Source organism: Pleurotus ostreatus (genome assembly GCF_014466165.1).
Source record: "Pleurotus ostreatus strain PC9 chromosome Unknown scaffold_6, whole genome shotgun sequence".
NCBI classification, from domain to species: Eukaryota; Fungi; Basidiomycota; class Agaricomycetes; order Agaricales; family Pleurotaceae; genus Pleurotus; species Pleurotus ostreatus.
The window spans coordinates 656,153-684,017 of NW_023503161.1; the positions used below are offsets into that span (position 1 = coordinate 656,153).

The 27,865-nt window shown below is 49.5% G+C and overlaps 6 protein-coding genes across 6 annotated transcripts; 2 read left to right on the forward strand and 4 right to left on the reverse strand.

Annotated features, from left to right (window-relative positions):
- Positions 1-1,739: 1,739 nt before the first annotated feature.
- On the reverse strand, positions 1,740-3,724 carry MSS4 (Phosphatidylinositol-4-phosphate 5-kinase; the record flags this gene model as incomplete). The annotated part of the gene is made up of 5 exons (XM_036777966.1): positions 1,740-1,880; positions 1,942-2,280; positions 2,340-3,024; positions 3,075-3,154; positions 3,206-3,724. The coding sequence occupies 5 exons, from the start codon at positions 3,722-3,724 to the stop codon at positions 1,740-1,742; spliced, it is 1,764 nt and encodes a 587-aa protein (XP_036629394.1).
- A 3,152-nt stretch (positions 3,725-6,876) lies between these two features.
- On the forward strand, positions 6,877-12,434 carry PC9H_008457 (uncharacterized protein; the record flags this gene model as incomplete). The annotated part of the gene is made up of 21 exons (XM_036777967.1): positions 6,877-7,268; positions 7,319-7,533; positions 7,585-8,011; positions 8,072-8,548; positions 8,600-8,698; positions 8,751-8,846; positions 8,930-9,124; positions 9,177-9,280; positions 9,336-9,366; positions 9,417-9,477; positions 9,535-9,750; positions 9,808-10,191; positions 10,250-10,470; positions 10,521-10,635; positions 10,687-10,812; positions 10,863-11,017; positions 11,066-11,363; positions 11,416-11,469; positions 11,518-11,930; positions 11,983-12,289; positions 12,345-12,434. 21 exons carry the CDS (start codon positions 6,877-6,879, stop codon positions 12,432-12,434), a joined length of 4,476 nt encoding a protein of 1,491 aa, XP_036629395.1.
- A 1,332-nt stretch (positions 12,435-13,766) lies between these two features.
- Positions 13,767-16,432, reverse strand: CLF1 (NineTeen Complex (NTC) component; the record flags this gene model as incomplete). Its single annotated transcript, XM_036777968.1, has 10 exons — positions 13,767-13,978; positions 14,030-14,168; positions 14,223-14,630; positions 14,686-14,733; positions 14,789-14,995; positions 15,049-15,429; positions 15,474-16,071; positions 16,122-16,252; positions 16,304-16,361; positions 16,410-16,432. 10 exons carry the CDS (start codon positions 16,430-16,432, stop codon positions 13,767-13,769), a joined length of 2,205 nt encoding a protein of 734 aa, XP_036629396.1.
- A 680-nt stretch (positions 16,433-17,112) lies between these two features.
- On the reverse strand, positions 17,113-20,007 carry MAK5 (ATP-dependent RNA helicase; the record flags this gene model as incomplete). Its single annotated transcript, XM_036777969.1, has 12 exons — positions 17,113-17,264; positions 17,318-17,502; positions 17,563-17,749; positions 17,802-18,031; positions 18,083-18,252; positions 18,319-18,440; positions 18,489-18,697; positions 18,749-18,876; positions 18,941-19,294; positions 19,345-19,499; positions 19,559-19,691; positions 19,747-20,007. 12 exons carry the CDS (start codon positions 20,005-20,007, stop codon positions 17,113-17,115), a joined length of 2,286 nt encoding a protein of 761 aa, XP_036629397.1.
- A 246-nt stretch (positions 20,008-20,253) lies between these two features.
- On the reverse strand, positions 20,254-23,596 carry PC9H_008460 (uncharacterized protein; the record flags this gene model as incomplete). Its single annotated transcript, XM_036777970.1, has 16 exons — positions 20,254-20,361; positions 20,430-20,521; positions 20,579-20,640; positions 20,695-20,710; positions 20,785-20,921; positions 20,981-20,989; positions 21,056-21,104; positions 21,163-21,215; positions 21,269-22,406; positions 22,455-22,562; positions 22,620-22,669; positions 22,720-22,940; positions 22,994-23,037; positions 23,093-23,146; positions 23,196-23,259; positions 23,318-23,596. 16 exons carry the CDS (start codon positions 23,594-23,596, stop codon positions 20,254-20,256), a joined length of 2,484 nt encoding a protein of 827 aa, XP_036629398.1.
- Positions 23,597-26,237: 2,641 nt separating this feature from the next.
- Positions 26,238-27,431, forward strand: PC9H_008461 (uncharacterized protein; the record flags this gene model as incomplete). Its single annotated transcript, XM_036777971.1, has 4 exons — positions 26,238-26,641; positions 26,697-26,769; positions 26,825-27,040; positions 27,099-27,431. 4 exons carry the CDS (start codon positions 26,238-26,240, stop codon positions 27,429-27,431), a joined length of 1,026 nt encoding a protein of 341 aa, XP_036629399.1.
- Between the last annotated feature and the right edge of the window lie 434 nt (positions 27,432-27,865).

Sequence of the window (27,865 nt, forward strand, 5' to 3'; positions counted from 1 at the left end):
AATCATTAGAATGAGCTATCTAAGCCAGCAATGCTTATGTCGGCAGACTTAGTTTAAGGGCACATTATTAAACATTCTGTCAGGCTCACTCAGTGCAAATGAAGGACTAGGTACATGACCAATGGTCAACAGAGTGGTGTTTAGAGAAGCTTTGTACTATCAAAAATATGTGGAAGGTCACAACACATGAGATGAGAGGGAGAGAGAGAGGCAGTCAAACAGTTGATAGGGATAATGTATATTTGAGTACACTACTCAAGCAGTACATGGCAAGGGGTCTTATATACAGTTGGAGTTGGGATAGATTATGGTATGTATGAACAAGTGAGAAAGTGAGAGTCTAAGCAAGCACAGACCTAGGTAAAGGAGGTAAAGTACATATGACTTGACTTTCTACCTCCCTGCAACAGAAGGCAAACATGGAGGATAGGAGGCGTTAGGGGGTCGTATTGGACGCTCGGGGGCTACTAAATTACCTAGCACCCCAAGGCCTACGCAGGCAGAGCTCCGGAACCATACACTTTATATGTTATCAGCGAGACATATTACAGTACAGTTTCTACAAGGTGACGTTAAATTGCCCCTCCCAATGTATACTAGACAGTAAATGATTTTACTCCATTCCATTCCCGCTCCCGCTCCGAGGTGAGTATCGCATAGCACCCACAAATAAGTCGCTACTCGCAGCTACAAAGGTACAAAGGTGGGGGTTACACAATATATGGATTGTAACTCCAAGAGCGCTTGAGCATGCAAGAGCACAATCTTTACTTCGGAAACCTCCGTTTTGATCTATGAATTGCAGCCCAATGTGTACCGTACGTACGCACCTAGAGCACGCGAGTAACCTTCATGGATACCGAGTACTTGTTACTGTAAGTAGAATAAGATATGCGCGCGTGTATGCAAACAAGCCGCCGTAACACACAAAGCCCCGCCAGCGCTCAGCGGTCGCCAATATTCGATATTCGCCATTCGATGATATAGTAAGAGATAAAGGAATAATAAAAGAAACAGCGAGACCGCAGTCCAATGCCAATGCCAAGGTGGATGGGATCAATACACAGGGATGCAAAATAGGAAGAAACATGCTTAATACGATACGATACGATACGATACGATATGATGCGCGGAGGGCCGAGCGTTCAGGAGGGGCGGAAGAAGCAATGCTAGCAAGGAGTGCTAAGGAGTGGATGATGCGATGAAATGATGCAAGGGAAATGACGATGCAAAGGACAAGGAAGAGAGAAAAGGGGGTGATAAGGAGTGGCTAGTCAACTACCATTCCAGTAATGGAGAGGTTATAAACAAGGTCAGTCGCAGGTTTGGCGTACTGCGAAGATGACGGGGCCGGGGGAATGGGTGACGGTGAAGGAGTGTGTGTTTACGCGTTGGATGCGTGCGTAGAGTGATGTGATATGGTACTGTTATGTGTGCTGTAGCTACGCGAACCACAATATGTCACCATAAATATGACACAATAGAATTAGGAATAATGTTGAGGGGAGTATCGATTGTCGAAGGGATGGGGCGGGGGAGGTTGAAAATGCTGTGCATAGTGGGTGTGTTACGTGTTGGCGACGAGGATGATGAAGATGGTGCAATACAGATAGATGAGTGATGATGATGAAAGGCGGCGACGGCGTGCGGCGGACAGTAGATAGTGAGCAGCGAGGGATCAGTGCGCGAGGGAGGAATTGATGTAGGATATGCTATGCGGTCAACGTGCGGTCAGTCAGTTACTCAGCCTTCTCTTTCATCGTATCCCGTTCTTTTTCTGTCATAAACGCAGCGCCGCCCACACCACCCCGCATGATAGCCTTCATAAACGAGAAGAACCTATCTGCATACTCCGCAGCCGGTACCGGACTTATTTTATGCTGCACACACCCCATCAGCACCCATCAGCAGCCATTATTGATTCATGAGAATGCGACTCACCCGATCGTCCTTCAACCCCTTCCAGAAGTGCTCGAGCTTCTTCCTCACCCCATACGGCGTCAAGATATCAATTATCCCAAGATAATATATCTTTCCATCCGGGTCGTCCCTCGACCCCTCGCCCAGCACCTCGTTGTTGTCATCGGTAGCGCGCAACCCTCCCTCGTCCTGGTAGAAGAGGAAGCCCTCACGCTGCGTGTCCCCGGTGTCTTTCTCAGGGAGTCGTATGGTCCCCTTGCCTTTCCCTAGCCGCTTTGGATCAGAGGCGTTCATCGCGCGACGCATGGCCTCCGCATCTTTCGGTGCGTGCATGGAACGTCGAGGCTTGGGCAGGTCCGGCTAAACAGTTTTATAAACGATCAAGAAGCGTTGAAGAATGGAAGTAAAGCTAAACCTACCGAGAAAACTTTCAACGTCTCGCTTCGAACCCCTTCCGTGTTCCCCCTCTTCACGTCGTGTATCCCAACCAATAAGCTGTAATCCATAACATTCACCTCTTTTAAAAACTCCTTATCCCGCCTCAACTGCTCTTCCAGTAGCGCCCGTTTCTCCGGGCCTAGCTCTAACTGCCGCCCCCGCTTGATCCAATTTACATCCTTCAGCACCGCCCGCGGGTTCTGCTGCAGCTTCTCCTCTGGATAATACCGGCCTACCGTGCTTCCCTTCAAGTCATACGTCTCGTGGATGTCCCTATGCGGCGGGAATAAGTTATTCATGATAACGAAATGTATCTTCTTCCCTCGAGGCAGCTTCACCCGGTGCAGGCCGTAGAACCGCGATACCAGCGTATGCGGGTTAGTCTTGACGTGGTCATAGTACTGCTTGAGAACATTCCTTAGGAATGTCGCTTCTTCCTTGCGAATGGTCTTGATGATGAACCGATAGTCCCGCGAGAAATAGAAGAACGAGCCGGATTTACCGGGCGACCCCAGCTCCGAAAGGATGTACTTTGACGTCAGTGAGAGAAGGTAGTCCGCAGGGTCCATATGGAAGATGTCCTCTCGTAAGGTGCGGAACACCCATGGAGCATAATCCTTGAACTTGAAGTCGTACGTCGTGGAAGGTGTGAGTTCATTACCGACACTATTGAAACGTGCTAAGTAGCGTAAGGGGTATGGAGAAGGGAAACGTACATATCGAACGAGAACTTGTGCCGCGCAGTGAAATCGTCGTCGGTCAGTGGGCGCTTTATTTTAGCCTGACACCGCGATACCTAGTAACGCAGCTCGGTAGGAGTCAGACACGAAATAGAAATTGAACTTACACCGATCCGTATCCCCGTGAGCATGTTGTACATCAGCACATAGTTGACGTGGTCCTTGCCAATCAAGTTGCCCACCAGTGGGGCGTCTTCGCGAGCCCTCGCGTCGCGTTCCCTCTCCATCTCTTCCTTTTGCTGCGCTTTCACTCGCTTATTAGCCCGCTCCCTTCTGATCTGCTCCGCTGCCATCTGGATGTCGCTTGCCAGTTCTCCATCCCCAGTCGTGCTGAAGTGTATATGCGACGCCGAAGGGTACGACCCATGCTGTGGGCGCAATGACCCTGTCGTGTTCCGCCTCGCAGGCTTCGCAGAGCCGATACTCGAAGGTGCGCCGTCGCGTGGTGCGGATATTGATATCGATGGCGGCGGCGGATGCAAGTAACCATCAACGGAGACATGGGCGCTCTGCTTCGACGTACCAACCACGAATGTGTCTTTTTCTATTATCGTGCGTGTCGCTGTGACTCGCTGCGCTAGTCGAGCATCAGTCGAAGAACGCTGGAGGACTCCATTTGCTGGCATACAGTCGCGGACAGCAATTCTGATATCTCGAGATCGAACAATTTTGAGGGCGGGATCAGATTCAGAAGAGAAAGGCGGCTCGCTATGGAAAGGGAGGTATTACAGTCAACCTGACGGTAATACCGCCACGCGAGCATATTCTCAGCACGTGTGAGTGTGAATTTGATGAATCTGATTGGCTAGTTGAGTGCGTGACCCCCTGTCGCAACAGGGGCTTTGTAACATTTAGTCGCTTTTCCATGCGTTTAATGCTAGAATGACTCAGGGGACTAATTCTGGATATGTTGTCACTTTCAATCTACTTCTCTACATATGATCTAGTACTATCCTGATGCTCCTGGTCGCGGGTGACTGGGTATTGTTTGATATCTTCCAAATCATAGTACAGAATTATCTTACCCTGTGTTTGACATAACACATGGTGCAAATATATGCCACTGAATATCTATTGCAAAAGAATTCCTATGCACTGTGTTAACCAGCTAAACTCACCCAGATGTGTGATCTTGAATGGATTTACAGTGGAAACATAGTGTTTTCGTGCTTAATTAAGGGTCCGGGCGAAGCCCGGGGAGCCTTGGGTTCATGTACGATTAGTCTTCCATCATTCTGCTGTAGCCCCAGCACACTACGGAATTCTCTCATTCTTCAGGTAGGTGAGGCTTCTCTTCCTTCCCTTTTTGGAATTTCTTTATTTAATCTCTTGTTTACTCCCCCCTTTGAATACCGGCGTCGAAAAACACACCGAGGTTTTCCCACAATACATAAGGATCCACCAAATTTTTGGCGATCTTCAACTGCATTTTGGGCCTTCGGAAGTTCTGGTGGGGTGGCTGTAGAATACACGCAACTATGTCAACTTCTAGGTTGGTTGATGAGGCAACTACTGGGCAATGCTTGCTCCTTGTGCACCTTCAACGGATTGAGAAGCGCTTCTGTTACGCCTCGATCTGGATTCAGCAATTCATGCATAGTATGGTGAAGTCAGGTCATCTTTAACTGCGCAGAGAGAACCTGACAGATACAGGCCTAGATCTTTTTGTAAGGGAAACGGTAACCCTCTGCCCCCGCTATCTGCTTACTACCTTTCCCCTGACCCCTTTTCTCCTTGAGTGTTCTGCCTTCGGGGTTTCCTTAGTCACCCAATTTTCCTCGAAGTAATTATGAATGGCAGCACAGTTGCGGTTGGCAAGCTGGCAATACGGAGATGACCAAGTGGCTTGACGTAACGCTGCATATCATGAGGCGATTGTGTTAGGAGTACCATGTATAGGCTTATAGGGGATATCAGTATGAAATCTCCGTCGAGGGAGGAGTCCCAGAATGGAGCAGGCAAGACTGAAAGCTGGCGGATTCAGCGAATTGTGGGGTAATATATTGCTGGGCGGTCGATTTTGGGCGTTGGCTGGGGCTACTCAAGTAATTTCAATGGAATTTGATCGGACAACCTCGAAATCAGTCAAGATCTCCATACAGCAGGATGAGCTGATCTAGGCTGGTAAACCATCCTCTCTTCGAGAGTATGACAATCGATCCTCTTAGAAGAGAGAGCTGATCCCCCTTATGGAATGGAGTTTGTGTCCAAAGTTCACCCTTTTTACTGTAGGCTCACAGCAACCCTCTCTTGTCACTGTTCATGATACCACATACAGTGCGAAGGGCGACGAAATCAACGGAGGAAGTGATACAGACTCGCGCTAGCGAAGAATCGATATCAATTACCCGAACGTGAATGTTGCTGTATGGTGCTGCTGTACAACCTGGGTGATGTATGGTGTTCAATTTGATTTGCTGAATCAAGTTTAATGTATACACCTACCCGCTTACAGCCATCCGTATCGTCCACCAACGAGATAAGCCGGGCCCGCTTACGTGTTTGGCAAGGTGAAGTACCTCGGGAGCATGTTCATGGCGTGTCTCAGCACCATCATGATCATTTCCGGGCGGTGAGTATATGTACCACCTTCTTGTTGGCCGTATGGTTAGGCCAATGGAGCTAAGGTTATTTGGCAGTACTCCAGTAGTACTCCTCATGTTCTCGTAGAACAACCGTACAACCGGCCGGCCGTCTACTTCGTTTAAGGAAGTAAATGCTTATTCTCACGCTATATCATGGATTACCTAATTCGACGCTCCTTGCTCAAAACCCCAACTGTTGCTCCTCGCGTCGACAAAAAATGGCAGGTTTGTCGGTATCGTGTCGATGCGCTGCAGCTGCTGACGGCGTCTGTGGCAGATCATCCCAGTGCGCTGTTTCTCGTGCGGATAAGTCGTCAGTGACAAATGGAACCAATACCTGGAGTACTTGGCAAAGGACATGAGCGAAGGGTGCTTTGCCTTGCATGTATGTATATGGTTAAGCACATCTCACTGCATGGATGAGCTTCAGCTGAAGAGGTACTGCTGCCGTCGAATGGTATTGACACACGTTGACCTGGTTGAGAAACTGCTTCAATACAACCGTACGTGTTCTGCTGTGTTCTATGCGTCCGATCACGTCGTTTGATGCCCACCGAACCGTAGCTATGGAACGATCGAAGGATAAATCTGGTTTCGGGGTGTAGCACACATACGATTGTTACCTGACCATTTGTGCTGACAAGGAACCGGCCCTTTTTCGATAAGTGAGGTTATCGTCTGTCTGATTTGTGATCATTGATGAATTGCATTCTTTCTGTACATGTCGTCGTATTTTGGCCATAACATACCCATAGGGTCATATAGCTTGAGACCGTATGCAAGACAAAAAACCAGAGTTTGATGTTGTTCAGCTCCGGAGTTCAGTTAGGTCTATTCTTGACCGAGAGGCCTGGCCTGGAAGCAACTGGGAACACAAGAAATAATATTAATGTAGGTCGTTTCTCCGTAAGTTAACCCGCCGCCGGTCTAACATATTATGTCCGTGCCAAGTCTAGTTTCCGCAGTTGACTTGCTTGTGAAAAGACAACGGTGGCGAACATCCGCGTCAGCTTCTTAAAGCAGTAATCACTTCGGCCCGTTTACGATTAGGTGAATGTGCTGACTGTACGGAGAGGACCAGCGAGTATGCATCGAGTATAAAACCATTTCCAACGAAAGTGATACCCCAATTTTCGCCTTCCCTATCTTACATTTCATATTTTATTCGCCCCGCTCATTATTTGGCCGCAGAGATGCAGCCCACTGAGCAACCCCACTTTCAGGAGCCCGAGCATCATCTGGATCAAATACCCGAAAATGCTGCTGTCTCAGAAGATGTTTCCTCGAGCGCGCCGACTGACTCAAACATTGTAGATAGCCTTAGGAAGACGCCTCAGCATCCCCACCACGAACATGCACCACATCACGGTCGTCCGCGACGCGGTTCCAGCGTCTCCCACGTGGACGTAGACTTCTTTGATCGACCCGGCTTCAATGAGCTTCAGCGAACCTTGACGGAGATATCGCGTCACAGGAGGGAGCAGCACAAGGAGGACACAGAGAGTTCCACCGATTCGGATGTGACATTGGCTTTGGGAGATGGTCCCTTTGATTTGGAGAGGACGGCGCGGGCTATAGTGATCAAGTGAGTCGTTGGTCCTTTAGGAAATTTGATCGCCTCCTAACCATATACAGGCGCGAGGAGGCTGGTATCAAGAAGCGCCACCTTGGTGTGCTATTCAAGGACCTGCGCGTGGTGGGCATCGGTGCATCCGCATCGCACTTGCCTACGCTTGGCAGTGTCTTGAACCCCGCCTTGATATTCGAAAGCATACAAACCGCACGTCACCCGCCTTTGAAGGACATTCTTAGCGGGTTCGAAGGAGTTGTTCGTCCAGGGGAAATGCTTCGTGAGTTATCTTCTGGCTTTTGAGCGTCAGTGGCTCATTTTGGTATGCTAGTGGTCTTGGGGAGTCCTGGATCGGGATGTAGCACTCTTCTCAAGAATCTGGCCAACCAGCGCGGCGAGTACCATCACGTTTATGGTGACGTCCATTACGACTCCTTGACCCCTGAAGAAGTCGCCAAGCACTATCGCGGCGACGTGCAATATTGTCCTGAAGACGATGTCCACTTCCCCACCCTCACAGTCGGGCAGACCCTTGCCTTCGCCGCCACCACTCGTACTCCGCAGACCAGAATCTCCGAGACCCGAGAGGAACACGCCAATTTCATGACGACGCTGTCCACCACCGTTTTGGGTTTGAGACACACGCTCAATACATATGTTGGAGATAACGCTATCCGTGGCGTCAGTGGTGGAGAGAAGAAGCGTGTCTCCATCGCGGAAGCAATGGCCATGCGTAGCTGCATCAACGCCTGGGACAAGTGAGTGTATAAATAACCTCATACGCGTTACAGTCGGCTTATGTATACATGTGTTCTTAGTTCCACTCGCGGTCTCGATTCCTCGACTGCCTTGGAATTCGGACGAGCTCTCCGCATTACGACTGATATCGACAGGAATACCACTATCGTCTCGATCTATCAAGCCAGCGAGAATCTTTATCGCCTCTTTGATAAAGTCTGCGTTATTTATGAAGGTCGTATGGCTTATTTCGGTCCCGCTGATCGTGCGAGGCAATATTTCGTCGACATGGGCTACGAGCCTGCCAATCGACAGACAACGCCCGATTTCCTCGTCGCCGTCACCGACGCCAAAGGCCGTATCCCTCGGGCTGGTATCACCAATCAGCCTCGCAGCGCCGCTGAATTCGCGGAGCACTTCCAGAAGTCCGAACTAGGTGCGCTCAACAAGGAGGATATAGAGTCATACTACAGCGAGTTCGTCGGATCGCCGAAGATGGCCGAACACTACAAGGAGAGCGCTAGGCAAGAACGCGCAAAGACCGCTAGGAAGATGAGGTGAGTCACTACATGTTTGTCTGCTCTGATATTTCTAACCTAGTCTCCTAGCCCGTATACGATCTCTGTCCCCATGCAAATCCGCGCCGTAATGCTTCGCCGGGTGCAGATCCTGATGGGTAACAAGACAGCTACCTTGATGAATTTGGTGTATGTCCTGCCTTTCGCCCCCCCTGCGTTATGACCGCCTTACCCTGTATAGGTCTTTCATTTTCCAAGGTATCATCATGGGCACGGTATTCCTCAAGATTCCGGAGTCAACGGATGCATATTTCTCTCGTGGCGGTGTTCTTTTCTTGTACGTCTACTTACTTCCTGCAGCTCCTTAGCTTGGCTCTGACAATCTTCCAATAGCGCGCTTCTTTTCTCTGCTTTATCCAGTCTTGCCGAGCTTTCTTCCCTCTTCCAGCAACGTCCCATCGTTCTGAGACATCAGAAAGCCGCACTATACCACCCTTTTATCGAAGCCGTCGCCCTCACAATCGTTGACTTGCCTATTACCTTCCTCACTAGCGCGTTCTTCGCTGTTCTCCTCTATTTTATTGTTGGACTACAGACATCCGCCAGTCAATTCTTGTGAGTATCATCGCGCTACTTCGAGCAACCTTCGACTAACAGGGTCATACAGTGTTTTCTATTTATTCTTGATTACGCTGGCTTTGACGATGAAAGCATGGTTCAGGGCCATTGCTGCAGCCTTCAAGTCTGAAGCTACGGCTCAGTCAGTCTCTGGTGAGCCCCTTCACTTTCACGTCGCCCTTTTTGGTCTCATGCCAATACCCCACAGGTATCATCTTGCTTGGGCTTGTTATCTACACGTGAGCCTTCTTCCCTCGTGTCTGTATGTCGTCGACTAACCCCCGTGCAGCGGTTATACCATCCCGAAATCCTATATGATCGGCGCCTTGAGGTGGATTACCTACATCAACGTAAGTTACTTCTTGCGTTCCACAGTATTCGTATCCTGAGCTAATTTCTACTTTTAGCCCCTTCGATATGGATTCGAATCCGTGCTGTCGAACGAGTTTCGCACTTTGAATGGAGCTTGCGCAAACCTCGTTCCTCAAGGCCCCGGCTACGAGAACATCAGTCTTGACAACCAAGTTTGCGCTACAGTCGGTGCCGTCTCGGGCCAGAATACCGTGGATGGCAACGTGTTCATCGAACTGTCGTACGGGTACTCGTATTCCAATACCTGGATGGTGAGCTCTTTGGACGATTTCTGTATATGCTCTATGACTGATCACTCCGGTGTGTAGAATTTCGGCATTATCCTTGCCTTCGGCATCGCGTTCATCTTCGCCCTCCTTATATTCACCGAGTACAATACGGCTCTTTCAACAGATACCTCAGTGGTCCTCTTCAAGCGTGGCTCTAAAGCAGCTGGGTCGATTGCCAAGGGTGACGACGAGGAGAAGAATGAGAAATCCAATGCCGGCATCCGCGATCTCGCGTTGTCCAAGGAGGAAAAAAGTAAAGATCAACTAGCGAAAGCTGAAGAGATGACGGACATCTTCTCCTGGCAACACCTCAACTATACTGTCCCCGTCAAGGAAGGCACTCGGCAGTTGCTGGATGACGTTTCGGGCTATGTTGCTCCAGGCAAGCTTACGGCCTTGATGGGCGAGTCAGGGGCGGGGAAGGTCTGTTTAATTGATTTATCTTGGTATAATTGCACCGCTGAATTACACCTTTCCGTAGACTACGCTGCTTAACGTCCTTGCCAAACGAGTTACCATGGGCATCGTCACAGGCCACGAATTTGTTAATGGACATCCTCCCCCCGCCGACTTCCAAGCGCAAACTGGATACTGCCAGCAGCTAGATACGCATGTTCCAACGGACACCGTCCGTGAGGCTCTTCTTTTCTCGGCGAAGCTTAGGCAACCTGCTTCGGTACCCATTTCAGAGAAGGAAGCTTAGTGAGCCTGCTGCCTTTATTTCTGTTCGCATTGTGCTCACTCTTTCAAAGCGTCGAAACATGCATCAAGATGTGTGGTTTAGAAGGTGTTGCGGACGCCTCCGTGGGTTCCCTTGGTATTGAACATCGTAAACGGACCACCATCGCAGTCGAGTTGGCCGCAAAGGTATTTTTATCTACTCTTTTACACTAGGCATGTGTTAATCTTCTCCTTTAGCCTAAGCTACTGCTCTTCCTCGACGAACCAACATCTGGTCTGGACTCTCAAAGCGCGTGGGCAATCATGTCTTTCCTTCGCGACTTAGCGGACCACGGGCAAGCTATCTTGTGCACGATCCATCAGGTGAGTAATAACAACTGCTAGGTAGGGACTTCTCATTGACGTTCATTTAGCCATCGGCCGAGCTCTTCCAAGTCTTTGACCGTCTTCTGTTGCTCCGCAAGGGCGGGCGAACCGTGTACTTCGGCGATGTCGGTCAACGTTCTACGACCCTGATCAATTATTTCGAGAAAAATGGATCGCGAAAGTGCGACGACGAGGAGAATCCGTGAGTACTTGATCTCCACAAGTCTGCACGGAGCTAAACTTCTCTCAGTGCGGAGTTCATTTTGGATGTTATCGGAGCTGGCGCAAGTGCATCTACTGACAAAGATTGGCACGCCATTTGGGAAAGCTCTCCCGAAGCACAAGACGTACAAAGGGAAATCGAAGAAATTCATTCCCACGGAAGGAGTAAAGGCGCTGTGGAGGCTGCTCTTCAAACGAAATTTGCTTCGTCTTGGTTCTTCCAGACCAAAGAACTCCTTCAACGCGACTTGAGGAACCACTGGCGCGATCCAACCTACCTCATTGCTAAATTCGTTCTGAACATCACGGCCGGCCTCTTCATCGGAGTACGTGGTTTCTCCCTTTATCCTTGTTCCGTTTATACTCACATCCAACTAGTTCACATTCTTCAAAGCCAAGAACACTCAACAAGGAACACAGAATAAACTTTTCGTAAGCAAGCAGGCCAACTGAATTGAAACTTAATTGACTCTCTGTCAGGCTATCTTCATGGGCACTATTCTCTCTGCTCCTCTGTCAAATCAGTTGCAGGCCCCTTACATCGCAATGCGCAACATCTACGAGATCCGTGAAAGACCGACGAGGATGTACAACTGGACAGCTCTTATCACATCTCAAGTCCTAGCCGAACTACCTTGGAACATCCTAGGTTCTTCACTGTACTTCCTCTGCTGGTTTTGGACCGTTGGTTTCCCCAACGATCGCGCCGGATACACTTACCTCATGCTTGGAATCATCTTCCCCCTCTATTACACCACGTTCGGCCAAGCCATCGCCTCCATGGTATCCACTACCGAGCTGGCTGCGATATTGTTCAGTTTCTTGTTCAGCTTTGTGATCACTTTCAACGGTGTCCTACAACCATTTCGGTTACTTGGCTGGTGGCAATGGATGTAAGTTCTGTTTATGTTTTATCCCCCGGACTTCTGACGAACATTTAAATAGGTACCGCCTTTCCCCCTTCACGTACCTCATTGAAGGGTTACTTGGCCAAGCCCTCGGTCGCAGCCCAATTGTCTGCTCCGACATTGAATACGTCACCGTCGACCCCCCTTCTGGTCAAACATGTGGCCAATTCTTTGAGCAATACATTTCGGGGGCTGGCGGTTACTTGCGCGATCCAAGCGCTTCCTCTGGATGCCAGTTTTGTTCTTTCGCCACCACCGATGAAATGCTCGGTGTCAGCTTCAATATCTCCTACGATCATAGATGGAGGAACGTTGGCATCATGTTCGCCTATATCCTTTTCAACGTAAGTCACGCTTTGAACATCGGTCTTATATATCTGCTCACAAAACCTTTGACAGTTCGCTGGCATCTACTTCCTCACATACTTGTTCCGCATCCGAAGACGCAGTATCTTCGCCTCCCTCAAAGCTCGCTTTTCACGATCATGAATGTCGCCTAGCAGTTTTCCTACCCCATGCATGAACTGAGTATTTTTCACTAGTTTCTTATTTCTGTTCACGTTGGTACTTCACTATGAAGATAATGAATTCTCTAGATCATAGATATCCCAAATGCCCACTTCATTCAGACTTGTACAATATTAGCAAAATTCGTCTACATAGTATTACGCCTATTTGTTCAGATATCCTTCGTAGACTTACATCCGTCGACAGACAATGCAACAGAACTTTCCTGGCTCCCCGGTACTATAAGCAATCGTTGAAGTCGGCATCTGTGAACACTGTTCACTTTCTAGAGCATATCGGCAGGCTTTGTTGTCTCCTCCTTTGGCACCGTACAGACAGGGTGATGTGCATCATTCGCTCGTTTTCGCGGGTGCATACCGTGGACCATAGACCTGAAAGCAACCGTGTCGCACCCACGATGCTCACCTTATCTCCCTGATTCCCCCGTCTACAGCCTAGATGTCCAGCGCGGTGGGCGATGCGTCTCGCTCGGCGGATGAATTAATTGCTATGTTGACGAAACTGTGAGCAAAACGAGTAAAAGGCGTCAGGCACCAGGCTAACTTGATTCTTGAACTGGCATCCAGACGGCCAGGCGAGCTCTCTGAAAGGCAGGTGAGCGCTGAGCACCATACCCTCGTCGATAAAAGTTGATGATTATTGGGGCGGATCTAGCACGAGATCCTGGAATCAAAGGCTGTTACGCCGTTTCGACCTTGCGTTCTGCCCTCAATACGGCTTCCCCAGTACATAAGCTTCCGCTGGAGGTGTTGGGAATTGATATTCAGCGAGTTGGTGTGGCAGATGGTGCCTCAGGAAAACTTTATCCTCGATCTGCTGCAGGTCAGGAGGCGTATGCCGGGCCAGCCGATCCACACGACATTGCCAGTGGTACTCGAGTCAAACGAAGCTGCCTCAGACTTTAGATAGGCTAAGTCAATCATAGCTTGCTAATTCCTCCTTGTGAGTACTTCTGGGAGCTTGTTGTTGGTGGGTGACCTATCCTAATCCAGAGTTGTGCATGGGCGCGAGGTTGTAACCGGCGTCAGTGTACCAAGATTTAAAACCACCCCTTGGGGAAGTTGAGAATGCCTAAGACTCGAAGGCCGTCAATGCAACTCCCCAGTGGTCACCGGTCACCAGCGATCTATTGTTTTTATTTGTTTTCAACAGTCATGTTTCAATGTTGACCAGCACGCCTTGTTATGTACGGTTTGGGCTTACAATTGCAGCGGATATCCGTGGCTTCTTAGTACTAGTGCGTTAAATATTTTAGTATCAACAGTAACAAGTAGAGAATGCAAAGGAGTATTGCTAGTTGCCTTCATCGTCGGAGCTAGCCACATCACTACCTGTGTCTTTATCATGTGTCGCCTTCGTTGACGTAGATGTAGCCGCCGTGAATCCAGACAGGGTTGTTCCGGGTTTCTTTGCTTGCGAAGCTTTCCATGCATGCGCCATCTGTAAGAACTTGAATGAAGTCGGATTGGACTCTCGTTCGTCGTCAGCGAAGACCAGATCCCAGTCTGAGGAGTCTTTAGCGACAGGTAACAATGGCATACTTATCAATAACGTACCTTCGACGGTTTGTCCGGTGTCCTGATCCACGACGCGACGTTTGCTGACAATTGGCATCATGGCTTGCACCTTGGCAACATCATCTGCGGAGCCGTGGTTCTCTTCATATGTCTTCCAGACATTGAGTAGTGCAACGCGCTGGTAGTGGTATAACGTGAGTAGAGGGGAAATAACACGAATGCGGAAACGTACCTCATTCTTCAAACCCTTGGACTTCAAATCCTTGTAGCCCTTTTCGAAGACTTGACGGGCACGTTCAGGATCGCCGGGCGCCATCTTAACCTCCGCGTCCTCATCCTCCTCATCCTCGTCTCTCTGATCACGTGGCACAGGGATAGCCTCGCCTTCGAACATTGCATATGCGATCCAGACTTTGACGTGTCCACTCAAAGAGATGAGGCGCTCGTAGAGGGACCTCGCAATCTCCCTTTCTCCTTCCTCGGTCTCAAAGTCGATATAGGACTTCCACAAAAGTTCGGGCATGGCGAGAGGAGACTGGGAGACGCCGAGTTCGTAGATAGCCCGGGCTCTCGCAAAGTCTTGGAGTTGAGTCTCCAACTCGGCGTATCGTATCCAGGCTGCAGAATTGGCGGAGTCGAACTGCAACAAAAAGGAGCTGTGAGCGGGGAACTGCCCATCGTAGCAAGTTGCCTACTTCAATATACTTTTCATAAAGCTGCCGAGCACGGTCGAATTCCCGCAACTATGGAGAGTTAGCTTTGAAAGGGAGAATGATTTAAGTTGCCGGTTGAACTCACGTCAATTTCCAATTGGATGTAACCCTTGAACAAAGCCTCCTTGGGACACATTCCTATCGATGCACCTAATATTTTCCTTGCAGCGGGCAAGTCGAGACGGCGTAGCTCGAACTTCGCAAACATGAGCCAGAGTTTTGCGAATGTAAATTGTTTATGTGGAACGAGTTGGAGTGCTGTTTGATACACTTGTCGAGCACGATCGTAATCCTGCCGGAGAAACATCAACGAGCAATTTTTTGCTTGGGAGTCAGCGGCCGTACCTTCGTTTCAATCTCCTCAAACAGAGCGTAATCTAACCACAAAAAGATATACCGTCTCCAATGACGCTTTTCACCGCCTGGTGGGACTTGAGCAACAGCGCGCTCGTATACCTCTCGTACCCGCCCAATCGCAGCCTCCTCTTCCTCCTGTGTTGCTCCCTCGTCTTTCAGATCACGATATGCACCTTCTTCTAACCGAGCATAGTCGAACCAGACATCGTAATTGCGACCATCATGTGTCACTTCTTCCTCGTATTGTATACGTCTCTTGCCTAAAACCGTATTTTCGAGAGTAGTCCTGGTGCCATGCTGTTTCTCGAACTTGGTGTAAGCGGCGTATAGAGATGCTGATTTGGATCTCGGGATGCGAGAAAGGGCAAACTACGCGGATAAGCGGCATATTGTCGAGTGATATGTAGACTCACCTTATATATGACACGGGCGCGCTCGAATTCTTTCAGCCGCGTCTCCATCTTTGCAAACGCGCTGAAGACGGCCTGGGCTTTCTCAACCTGTTCCTCATCGTCCCCGAAGAATTCTAGAGCCGTTTGGAAGACCTCCCTGGCTTTGTCCGACCGTTGCCTCTCCTCTTCGAATTTTGCCCACTTAACCCATACTCTAGGCTCTGGCCTCACAGCGATCCAACGCTCGTATATGGTGCTGGCTCTGTCTAACTCATTGTACCGCTCTTCCATCTTGATGTAAGCTTGCCAGGCCTTATCATCGGGTTCCCATTTCATCCACCGCTCAAACACCTGTCGTGCGCCCGGGACATTTTGAAGTAACTCTTCCAAGTAGACGTATTTGTACCATAGTTGATCGACCCGGGGAAGCAGTGTCACTGCACGATCAAAGAGGTTGCGAGCATGTTGTACATTTCGGGATTTGAGCTCCATCTCTGTGTAACTGAGCCATAGTTGGATGCTTCGAGGGTCGACATCGAGAGCTCGCTCGTATACTGAGCGCGACCGAGCGAATTCATTTTGAGAAGCCTCCCAGTTCGCGTACTGCAACCACTCTTTTCTAAACACCCGTAAGGTACACTGAATGAAAAGACGGGACTCAACACGCACATGCTGCCCCTCGTTCGGCGGATACGTTCTTCGAACTCCTTCCGCTTCCGGCCTCGGTATTCATTAAGTTCTTCGAAGTCTTCAACCCGTTGCTTTGGTGCACGAAATGCGCTCTCTTGCCGCTCTTGAGCCTAGAAATAATGTGAGCTAGGACACCGCAATCCGCAACGGTTCCGGTGTACTTCGCGTAAGATCTGCTCAGCTGTGATCTGAACCGCCGCAGGGGCGCGGTTTTTTATCCTGGAAACCAATGTCAGTATATTAGATAGGGCTCTGAGTATAACTCACCTTGGAGCGCGACCGTCCTGCATTTCGTGGTCGCAGTTCTGAGGCTCGAGGCTTGGTTCCAACTTCCTATCGTATCACTCGAAAGGCAAATTATCACGTGATCAATGAAAGTTAATGCTCCTTAATGCCCCTGAATACTCCTAAGACGACTCACTGGCCTTGCACCGTAGACACTCATCCGTAGTGTTTATTGCTTATTCTTCTACGTATTGCATGATTGTATACGAAGCTTCAACCGTTCCTTGGTTGAATGTTCGGTGTCCACCAGGAGGACCGAGTCCTCGGGATTCCGTTACAGATTGCATACGGGGAATTGGAAGTCAATGAATGGTAACCAGAACCCGCCCACATTCACAACACTTCTACGTGTGGCAGAAGGCTCTTTGTCATGTGCTGACAGTAGCTGAGCTAACAAAGGTAGCTTCGCGGGTCTCGGGCGCCGACGAAGTTTTGCAAGGAGAGAATGAAATCGTCAGCTCGCTAGCGCATGTGGGCTTAATCTGATCTGTATTGCCCAAAAGCCAATTGGAATGAATACACACGATCTAGAAGTGAGTGTCGGTTCATTTCCAGTCTAAGACCTCTCTGCCCCGCCAAAGACATCTTGTAGCAGGAAAAGATGGAAAATCCAAGCTGAAGGATCTCTTCCTTATCCGGGGCAAACGTTGGATTGGTGGACGCATTTACGGTCCCTGGTCCGCTCTCAGTCAACAGATACCCCGGCCCATTCTTCGTATTCGGCCTCTTTGCGCTTAGAATCCCCTTTCGCCCCTTTGCGCGAGGCTTTCCGAGCTACCGTGGTATCAATATCCCTACCAGCAGCTATATTTTTCAAGCCGACTAATGCAGCGTTCGCTAGAAGCACGCGGAATGAGATTATATCAACGGGGACGACGGAGATTTCTTACATTCGCCAGCGAGTAAATCGTCTACGATGGGCCGACTTCCTGACGTTATGTACCTCGCAGATACACCGGTAGCCAGTAGAGGCTGCGCTAGCATACGTTTTAGCTCGGACTTGAGACCGACAATTTTCGCATGCTGGACTTTACGCGCGCGTTTTGAGTTCTGAGTACGTTGATCTTCCGCGTCCCTTCGGTAGCAATGAGACGTCAATAATCAAATATCTGAGGAATCATTGACGAAAACTCACGAATCGAACATATCTTCATCGAGTTCAATCTCCATGGCATCTGCAGTCTCCTTGAGCCATTTCCGATCATGATTTTCTTTGGTGGCCTTGTGGTGTGCTGATTCAATCTTCTTCGCGAGTTGCACACGAGCCTTCAGTTTGTCGAGAATGGTGAGTTCGAGCGTCAACTCCGGAATGGATGATTCGTCTATTCAATGTGTCAGCGGTTAGCAGCGTAATGAAAGGAACTCGCTACACACCTCGGTTCAAACTACCCAATAAAGCTCGGACAACTTTCCTCTCCTCCGGGGCGCATAACAACAAGCTGACACCCTCCATCTTCGCTCGGGCAGTCCTGCCGTTACGGTGAACATACGTATCAGCCGTTCTGGGGATTTGGAAGTGTATAACGTGGTCGACTGCGGGGATATCAAGGCCTCGCGCAGCTATATCCGTGGCGAGCAGAACTGCATTGGGTGTTGTCTTGAACCTATTTAGGGTAAGCATCGGCGTTCTAGGGTTATGCAGTGGCGACGTTTACCTATCTAAATTCTTTAACCTAGCTCTTTGCTCCATCTGCGAATGCAACGCTAGAGCTTTAATTTCGAGAGTCTCGAGCAGAGGCATGAGGCGGCGGATGCCGTCAATAGACGAAAGGAAGACCAGCGAACGACCTGGATATCGCAAAAGGAAGTAGTAAAGGTACACATCCTGCTCGGCGTTCGGGGTTCATCGTTAGTACTTGACCGGATGACGAAATGCACATGGGAAACGGACCTTGTCGGAGGCTAGACATTCGATTTTGCTTTCACGCAGTGTGCTAACAACGCCACCTTCGGGACTCAGATCAATGACTTCGGGATTGGAGTCGCGGAAGTCCAGTCGCATCAGAAGATCATCTAGGAAAGCGTTAGGACCTTGAGTACTACAAACCGTCGTTAGCGTACCTAACGTAGACGCGGGTTCTTGTTTCTTGCGCCTACTGGTATTCTTGAAGTGCTTCTGCCTTTTCTTCAGGTTTCTTTGAAGGTCCTTGCTGAGAGTGGCTGAGAACACGAATGTTTGCATGCCATCTGTTCTAGCCCCATGTTGGTTATCTTCGTTCTCAGCTGCGGCTTCAGGATCATCATTGAATTGGGCATCAATCTGATCCTCTCTAAAGCGTCCAATCAGTTATGCAATTCCAATAGACAACTGGAACACGTACTGCGTCTCTCTTAGCGTCAGCCTGAGGATATTGTCCAATTCAGCGAAATGGCCATGTTCGATCATCCTATCAGCTTCATCTAGAACAAGGAACTTGATGGCTTTAATCTCCTGAGCTAAGGATTCATCCTGCGGGAAATATCAGTCATATTTTGATCATGTATCTCAGAAGGCGTTTTTGGGTTGAGCTTACTTCTTGGATAATGTCCCACAAGCGACCTGGGGTTGCAACTAGTATGTCTAGGCCGCGATCCAAGATGCGACGCTGTTTCTGCGCGGACATCCCACCAACGATGGCCGCAATGCTGACCAACGGCGGGGATTTACTAACTTTGCTTGGGCCATCGGCTTTGCCTGACTCGTCACAAAGAGGGTTCGTACAAGCACTCAGATGTGAAGATACTTGCAGGGCCAACTCCCTCGTCGGCGCGAGAACTAAAGCACGAAGAGTCCTCCGCCTTGAGGTCTCGAGTTTTCGGGCGTTCAGTTTCTCCGTTATTATACTATGGAGAATGGGGAGCCCATACGCCAAAGTCTTGCCAGACCCCTAGCTAGCGGTCGTGAGCAAGATGATGATTGATGTGGTAGTGTACTTACCGTTTCCGCTACACCTATTACATCTCGTCCTGAAATTGCAAATGGTATAGCTGCCGCTTGGATCGGTGTAGGCGAAACAAAATGTCTGGCATGGAGGAATCGTAGAAGTGACGGATGGAGTTCGACGTTCGACCATTCAGGTAGTTCAACGATTTCTGCAAATCTCTTCAGAAACCTGAAACCTAGGCGTTTGCTTTATCAAACAATAGATTACCTTCCGGAATATCTGGTCGCTCCTCACAGACTGGTTCAGGCGTCGGCTCCTGAGTTGGTAGCTTAGCATCTGATCTAGAGGTCGCATCTTCCTCTATCCCAGCTTCGTCAATATCCTCTGGTTCATTAAACACCTTCAGGCAAGATGTATGAGCATTTGGAAGGCCACAATGAATCTACAAGGCATACATTAAATCGGGCTACTCTGCCGCCGTCAGCAGTCTCTTCATAAACCACTTCAACTCCTTCCACTTCTTCCAAACCAAGAATCCCATCGTCCCCGTCGAACCCAGATTCAAGCGGACGCGAAGCCGTACGCCATGGTAGCGAATCGGGTGTGGAATAAGTAGTCGCTCGGGTGTGGGATAATTTTCGCTTCTTCCTCGCCTTGAGGATACTCGCAAATGCAGTGGGCTTTCTCTTTACTTCAATTGGCGTTTTGGAAGGCATCGGCTAGTTCGTGCGTTCTGAGTGCACCAAAGCTTTTGAAACGATAAACTTCTTCGTGAAAATTAAAAATAGAATACACGTGATTCAGGGGGATCGCATGAGGCTATTCACAAAAGAAATCCAAGAAATCATTGCATCAATGCGATACACCAAGAAAACGCCAGAAGCAACTCTAGTACAGAAGTATCACTCGTAGTATCCCCAAGATGCAGTGTCCAATGTCCACAGTAATTCAAACGTGCTTGATCATCGGATCAAGTAACTAGTAGCAACGGCCAACGTACATGCCCCCGCACAAACAATGAATCCAAGGGGATAGCCCGATACGTTGTCTTGAACGCTAACACTCCATAGCTAGTAGAACAGTGAGCCATGATGCATGGAGAACGGATCACAATTAACGCATGGTTATAATCACTCACCAATCCTCCCAAAACAGGCCCGAAACACCTTGCGAGGCTAACAATACTCTGCGCAATTCCATTCGCATATCCAACAGCGCTCGGTGGCGTCACTACAAAAATTCCAATGATGACTACTAGCGCAGAGAACGGAAAGCACTGGAACTTACTATAGTTTAATAATATTGATATGGCAGTATATGAGAACGTGATAGCACAGTACCGCACAGCCCTAGAGTACGATCTGTCAAATTTGTGCATGCTTCAGTTGGAAATTTGGACCTACGTGCTTAGTGCCAAACCTATGGCGATGAACACGGTGATATCAGCCTCCCACATAAAACGATTAACGTAGCATCCGGAAGTCAATACCCACCTGCCATGACTATGAAATTTCCATCATCTGATGCACTTGCGAATGGTCGGTACAAAACAACGGTCAAATACGACGGAATGAAGAGAAGTGATCCGATCCTAAACATTGTAAGGTGGGAGAACCGTCCCCTTGGAGGCCTAGAGCGATAGCACGGGTGCTGATGAGAGAAGCCACGACCAAACGAACACATACTCACCCCATATTCCTATGAAAGCGCCATCATACTATGTCAGTGACACGAACAAGGAAGTGAATGGTGATCAACACTGACGGATACAGATAGAATTGATAGGCGATCTGGGCGAGGCACATTAATGCAACTGAGCAGTATCACACATCAGGTTATTAGGTGATCGGCGTATACGGTCGTCAACCTACTGAGCTGTGCGAAATGACCAGCGTTGAGGTTGAGTCCACCAGCCTCGTAGTCTCTGTAACAAGGGATTATAATCAACGGATACAAGACTAAGAGGGAAAGACTTACGAAACGAGGTATGACATGAAGACTTGATCATGGGTAGTAGAGTGCAGAGCCAACAAGCCATACTGCGCGATGATCATAATTGGCAGCTGCCTAGCTAGCGAAGGTGGTTTCTCCTGCAATGCCTCGAGATCCCCGACGTAACTTGACTCAGAAAGCTGTCTTCCTTCAGTGATAGGAGGAAGCGCATCACCACCGCCGTAGGGAGACTCGAGCTCAGTCCGCAGGAGCAGCTGTTGGGCATCTAAGACAGCTGGAGGTGATTTCACACCAGTATGAGCGAATATAGATGGAACGCTTGATGAGAGACGTCTTGTCATATGGTTCGCATCAAGGAGTTGATTAGATGATGGACGGCGACTCGTTCGCTGCCGTGAAGAAGAATGAGTCGATTGCCTTGGGCCAGGAGAGGTCGGCGACATTGGAGATGTCATCCGGCCGCGAACCGTGCCCACAGATTGAGAACGTGGGCGGGGGGCTTCCCCTTCGTTCTCGTCTTCATCTCCGTCGACAACCCCCTCTTCTTCGTCGCTTTCAAACGGATCTTCATTATCTACATTCATCGCGGCAGCCACCCACAAATCCGCAATGTTGGTAACGGCATTCTCGTTCGCCATCAGAATCCTCTGTGCGAAATTGAGATCGCTACCCTCGTTCGACGACATCGCCCTGCTTCCGGCCGTCTGACTGCCTCGTCTACGCAAAGAGGTAGCCATACTCCCTCGGCGAGTGGCGAAGGTTACGTTACTTCCCAGTCTACTTCTGTAACTTCCACTGTAGCCATATGCAGAGCCATTTGCTCTACTTGTCTTTAGGAAAGAGTTCTTAGGTTGATCTACTCGTGATGTAGTAGAAGTAGTCGATAACGGCACCGACTGAGGCGAACTACCTTCAGGGAGAGAAAAGGATGGAGATTCGTGATGTTGTCCTCGATTCGGGAGATAGCCGGAGAATGTCGATGAAAGCCTCCTTCTGAAAGAGCTTACGAAGGACCGATTGGAGGAGTCATCGAGGGGGGGACTATGCGGAGGAGTCTGCTCTCCTTGAATATGTGGGCGATCATCTGCTTTCTCTGGTAACAAGCGAATTGCACCCTGACGAGATCCTCCATCACGCCCGAGAAAGCATGCGAGGACGGAACCTTCTGGCAATTGAATACCGTAAACCTCACGATTGGTAATTGACATACCGATAAATGTTATAGTTGCTGCTAGCAGACAGGGCAGCAGATAAGGGTACGTGACGAAGATCTCTACATCTTGGAAAACCGATGGCCATTTCACGACTGGGCGCTCGACTGTCCAAAGGCTATTAGTATAACTTATTCCTTACGGCAGTAGGGCCCCAGACTCACAGGCTCCGCCAATGATAGCACCTGCTACACCGCCGAATCCCCAGCAGAATCTTGGGTGAATGTTCAGGAATTAGTCCGTTTGTTTGACAAGTTTGCTTACCCTAGAATAGCATACGCTCTACCCTCATTACTTGGATCGGTCACAAACGCCACTGAACCACGGGCAACACCCACGGCACCAGCAAACACCCCCTGAAGAAGCCGAATACATAGAGCTTGCTGTATCGACGTGGAGGTTCCAAAGATAGCACAAGTAACTGCACTGCCAAACAGGGACACAACAAGCACAGTTCTACGACCATGCCGTTCAGCGACGGTTGCCTGTACAGCTTTAGTGATAAGTACAGCAGGTGAAAGTAAGAGGCCACACTCACCCAAAGAAGGGACGTCAGGAACTGTGTCAAGAAGAATCCAGACACTAAGGAACTGGTTAGACATAGATAGAACGCGGAGGCTATGATTCGCACACATACCGATAATTCCAGTCCAGAATGCAACTTCAGAATCGTCGTTATACTCGCCGAAGCCTATCGTGGTTCGTTGAATTGGAGTACTGCCAATGACTCCTTCACACACCTTTCACCATGAATAGCAGAAATGGGGTAGAAACGTTCGCCGATAGGAACTCTCCCAGCATGGTCTAATCGATGGTCCCATGATCCACTGCTTCCCGTGCGATTCAACTAGAACTCACGTACTATGGATAATACAATCATAGATAGCACCGGCAACGGTGTTGCGTATGCCTCTCCTGAGGACTGCATCACAGTTGGAACGGGGGGTCTCTCCGAGAATTCCTCCCCATCCTCGCCGTCGTTCCTTCCAAACGAGAAACTTGGTCTGCGCAGGCTTCCTCCAAAGGACAATCGTCCGAGGAATCGTCGAACGCCAGGTCGACTCGACTCGGCCTCGTCTGTATGTTCTGCAGTATTGATATCGCCTGTTCCAAAAACGCGCCGTGGTGGTATCGTAGACATATTGTAGTGAGTGAATTAGTGGAGATGCATAGGCGTAGTTGTCAGAAGCAGTGGACTGGGCGCTGAGCGCGTCCGAGTCGCTGCCAATGACATCGTATCTCCCACGGTCACAGTCAGGAACAGTCGATTCGTCTCTCACGGTCACAAACCGTCACAACGTTGTTGAATGATGAACTCCTTCGAACTGACTTGTCCAGTCCGGTTCTGTTCTTCTAATGAACTTACGCTCTTGGGGATCGTGGATCGTCGACATGGAAGAAGTCCATGTGGTGCGCAGTATACCTCCCGGTTCCATCAACTAGACTATCTCTGTTGCTGGTGTGGGGCTTTGCGCATCGCTATAATGTACAGTATATCGCGCCCATCAGTATCAAATCTGTTTATCGATATCATGACCAGGGCACAAACATACGGATCAGCGCAGCGCCAACTTGACAAAAGGCGGGAGTACCTGAACTCTCCCAACAGCCACCTATCCAACCGTCAATGATATTACGTTCCGCGTGAGCTTTCCTTGGGCTAAATCTCGTTCATCTACACCTTACCTGGGAAAAATAGCACTCGACAGAGCAGTATCATGCACCAGCGCATCGCGAGATGACGCGCCGGCTCTCCGCGAGCGTATATACAGACACGATGGCATCATTCCTGTGCGCTCGACAGGCAGCAGTATCGAGAATCAACGGACCCCCTAGTCGGGGTGCCGACGCGTCGGTGAGGACCAAGTTGATTCCCACTCACGGTGTTTGCCGTTCATAATAGGCAATTCAGTAAAAAAAATCAACTCGTCGTTGACCGGTTGCGACGCCATGCTCGGAGGCGTTGGGGGTGGTTGAAACCAAGTTGAAACGGTGCGAATTGACCGGTATCCGTTCCTGTCATTCCAAGGGTTTATGGACAATGACGTTACCCAACATAGGGCTTGGTAACTTAAGCTATGTGATATTGTCAAGCTTTTCCACGCGTCCGATTCACGCAGACGTCCGTATGCGCATGCTGTAAGTTCTTTCAGATCTACTGCTAGGAGTTTTGCAAATGATCTACTGCCAAAAGGTACCTTTAGCCCCATGTATCATGTCAAGCGCACCACCCATTTGCTCAATCACCTCGGAACAGGAACAAAAGTGGCTACCAAAATTGTCACGATATTATGTCCCGGACCACATCTGTCCGTTTGTGCGTGCTAGAGTTTTCCCGTACCTCTCACGAACGGGCACTCTTATTGTCCTCAACATTTTCGGCCCCAATAATCTACCTAGTAGACTCATGCGTCGGGGCGTTTTACAGGGTGTACTTAAATCCAATATGTGGTCTGAATCCTCCATTGTTCTTCCCTGTCAATTCTCACCATCGTATATCTCAGCCATCTGGCTAGATTATCTTGGTCGACGAGTAGATGTTCCGTCGGGAAAAATCAGGACGGACCCCTTGGTATACACCCGTCTTCTGAACTTCTCCCCATTGCGCGGCCCAGCGTAATGCCGCTTTCAGTCTCGGTGTTCGCTTTCTTCCTCGACGGGTGTCTTTCCATTAAATGGCCCGAATGGTATACATTAACCGTTGTCCGATAAGACTTCGCGTAAGAACGTATGTTTGGCCCGTGTCAGTAGCCAATTGTCAACTAGCGTTCACCTCTCTCATGCCCATACACGCCAAGGTCACACGGCATCCCTGATCCCCACTTACACTGAATGTTTCACCTTTTATGACTCAATATAAACGTGGCAGATATATATTGCGTCGGTGAAGTATATTCGTACGTAGTCAGTTTGACATTTTCAATTTGACAGGGTTCAAGTTGGCGCCCTTCCAAGCGAGATTGCTTCGAATCGCCTGGTTCTGAAAGGCATCGAGAAGGCATGAGCGTGAACCAGTCAAATTGGGTTTTCATCTTTGTGTCTGGACTCTGTACTATTTCACAAGTTGGCTGTGATTTCTCGGTCGCACCCTTTCGGACATATACAAAACACGGAACCAAACGACCATTTTATCCGGCGGCAGGGTACCATATATGGCCCTTGGTTGCCAGGCTCGATTTCGGTGCCGAGCCAAGAACAGACGCAGTGGTCGTGTGTGGAAGCAGCTCAAGTGTTGTTGCAGTGCCAGTGATCTCCCACCATCGACATCAGGAGCTGGCGCTGTGCTGCAGCTTGACGTCGACGACTACGAGCAGCGGCCGCGATTCTGATTCTGAAACTCTTCTGGCTGGTCTGGCGATATCCGTTCTCTCGCGTGCTTCGAGATGGAGCGAATCTGCACGTAAAAAGGCTGAATCTGCACGGAGACCGCTTACCCTGATGCCTGGCAAGCGAACTGGCTATATGAGATCTCGAGTCAAATCAATTCTATGGCCATGGCGATATTCTCGGAACTGGCGGTGTTGGTAGCTTTGCGTGTATTTTGGGGCTGACAATGAGATCTCCATGCCCAAATCTGTACTTCATTTCTGTCATGGCAAGCCTGAACCTCTGTCGCGACGCGGACCGAGCCACCACTTCTTCCTTTCCTTTCACTCTCTCAGACTCGTGCCCGCCAGATCCGTGCTACTCCCCAGATCCATCATTCTATAAAAGCTGGCTATCCTTTTCCCCTGTTCCCTCATCGTCTCCCCCTCCCGGATTTACTGAGCTCCACTGCACACATGTCAGCCATCGCATCCTCCTCCGCCCAGGCGGCCCCGCCTAGCAAGATTGTTATCCCAGACCTCGTCTCTCACTGCACCTTTGAGCTACGAGTCAACCGCCATCGCAAAATCGCCTCCGCGCAGTCAAAGCGATGGCTCTTCCGCGGGGACAACCTTACTGGCAAAAAGCGGGACGCGTACCATGGACTCAAGGCTGGCCTGCTGACTTCTATGTGCTACCCAAACGCGGGTGCCCCTCAGTTGAGAGTTTGTTGCGACTTCATGAACTACCTGTTCCATCTCGACAACCTCTCCGATGACATGGACAACCGGGGTACAAAGTCAACAGCAGATGTCGTACTGAACGCACTTTATAACCCGAAGATGCATCAGACGAAACGTGTTGGCAAGATGACCAAGGAGTACGTATTTACCTTAATCGTTGGTAGTCAATCTCGTACTCACTTCTATTCAAAGTTACTGGCAGCGACTTATTCGCACCGCTGCTCCGGGTGCCCAGCAGCGCTTCATCGAGACTTTCGACTTCTTCGTTAGTGCCCGTCCATACACTCTCATGCTCATGACTAATATCCTGGTCCCCGTAGTTCCAAGCTGTATCTCAGCAAGCGCGGGATCGCGCTGAGGGTTCAATCCCCGATCTCGAGTCCTACATTGCTCTGCGCCGCGACACAAGCGGATGCAAACCTTGCTGGGCTCTGATTGAATACGCCAACAACCTGGACATTCCCGACGAGGTCATGGACCATCCCATCATCCGTAGCCTCGGAGAAGCCGCCAACGACCTCGTTACCTGGTCCAATGTAAGTTTTCCCCCAATACGCTAAAACCACGCCTTTCTCATTTCGTGTTCTTTCACAGGATATCTTCTCATACAATGTCGAACAATCCAAGGGTGATACGCACAACATGATCCCTGTTGTGATGCATGAGGAGGGTCTCGAACTCCAGGCCGCAGTCGACTTCGTGGGTGCACTTTGCAAGCAGTCAATTGATCGCTTCGTAGAGTGCCGTGCGAACCTGCCTTCTTGGGGCCCTGAAATTGATCGTCAAGTCGCAGTATATGTTGAGGGGTTGGCCGATTGGATAGTTGGTTCACTACACTGGTCGTTTGAGTCGGAGCGCTACTTCGGCAAGTCTGGTCTCGAGGTGAAGAAGAACCGCGTCATCAACCTCCTTCCCCGACGGTCATAATGCGCATAGTGGATCTGTTAAGCGCACTCCACTTGACGTCGCCTTCGCTAGTAAGTGGCATTCGCTTCATTTTGATGGAAATTGTGGCTCATTGACGTTTACTCGCTCAGTCACTGTCATGCGATCAATGTTTTCACCCTTTCCCCCTCTCCCATGCAACTTCTATCATTCCTACAAGACACCCGCGACATGCGACCTTAATCATGCCTAAGATCTTGTATAACAGACAAAAGCGACATCATTGGGATCATTCCCGCCACAACCACCCCTAAAATTCCAAGTGTATCATATCTTCAAACAAACTACTCCTACATTCGTTCTTCTACAATTTCCCGCAATGCCGGATTCATTCTCTGTACGCATATCGGACACACATTCGTTCACCATTTTCCACTTCTGTAAATGGAAATTCGACAAGTACATATTTATTACTA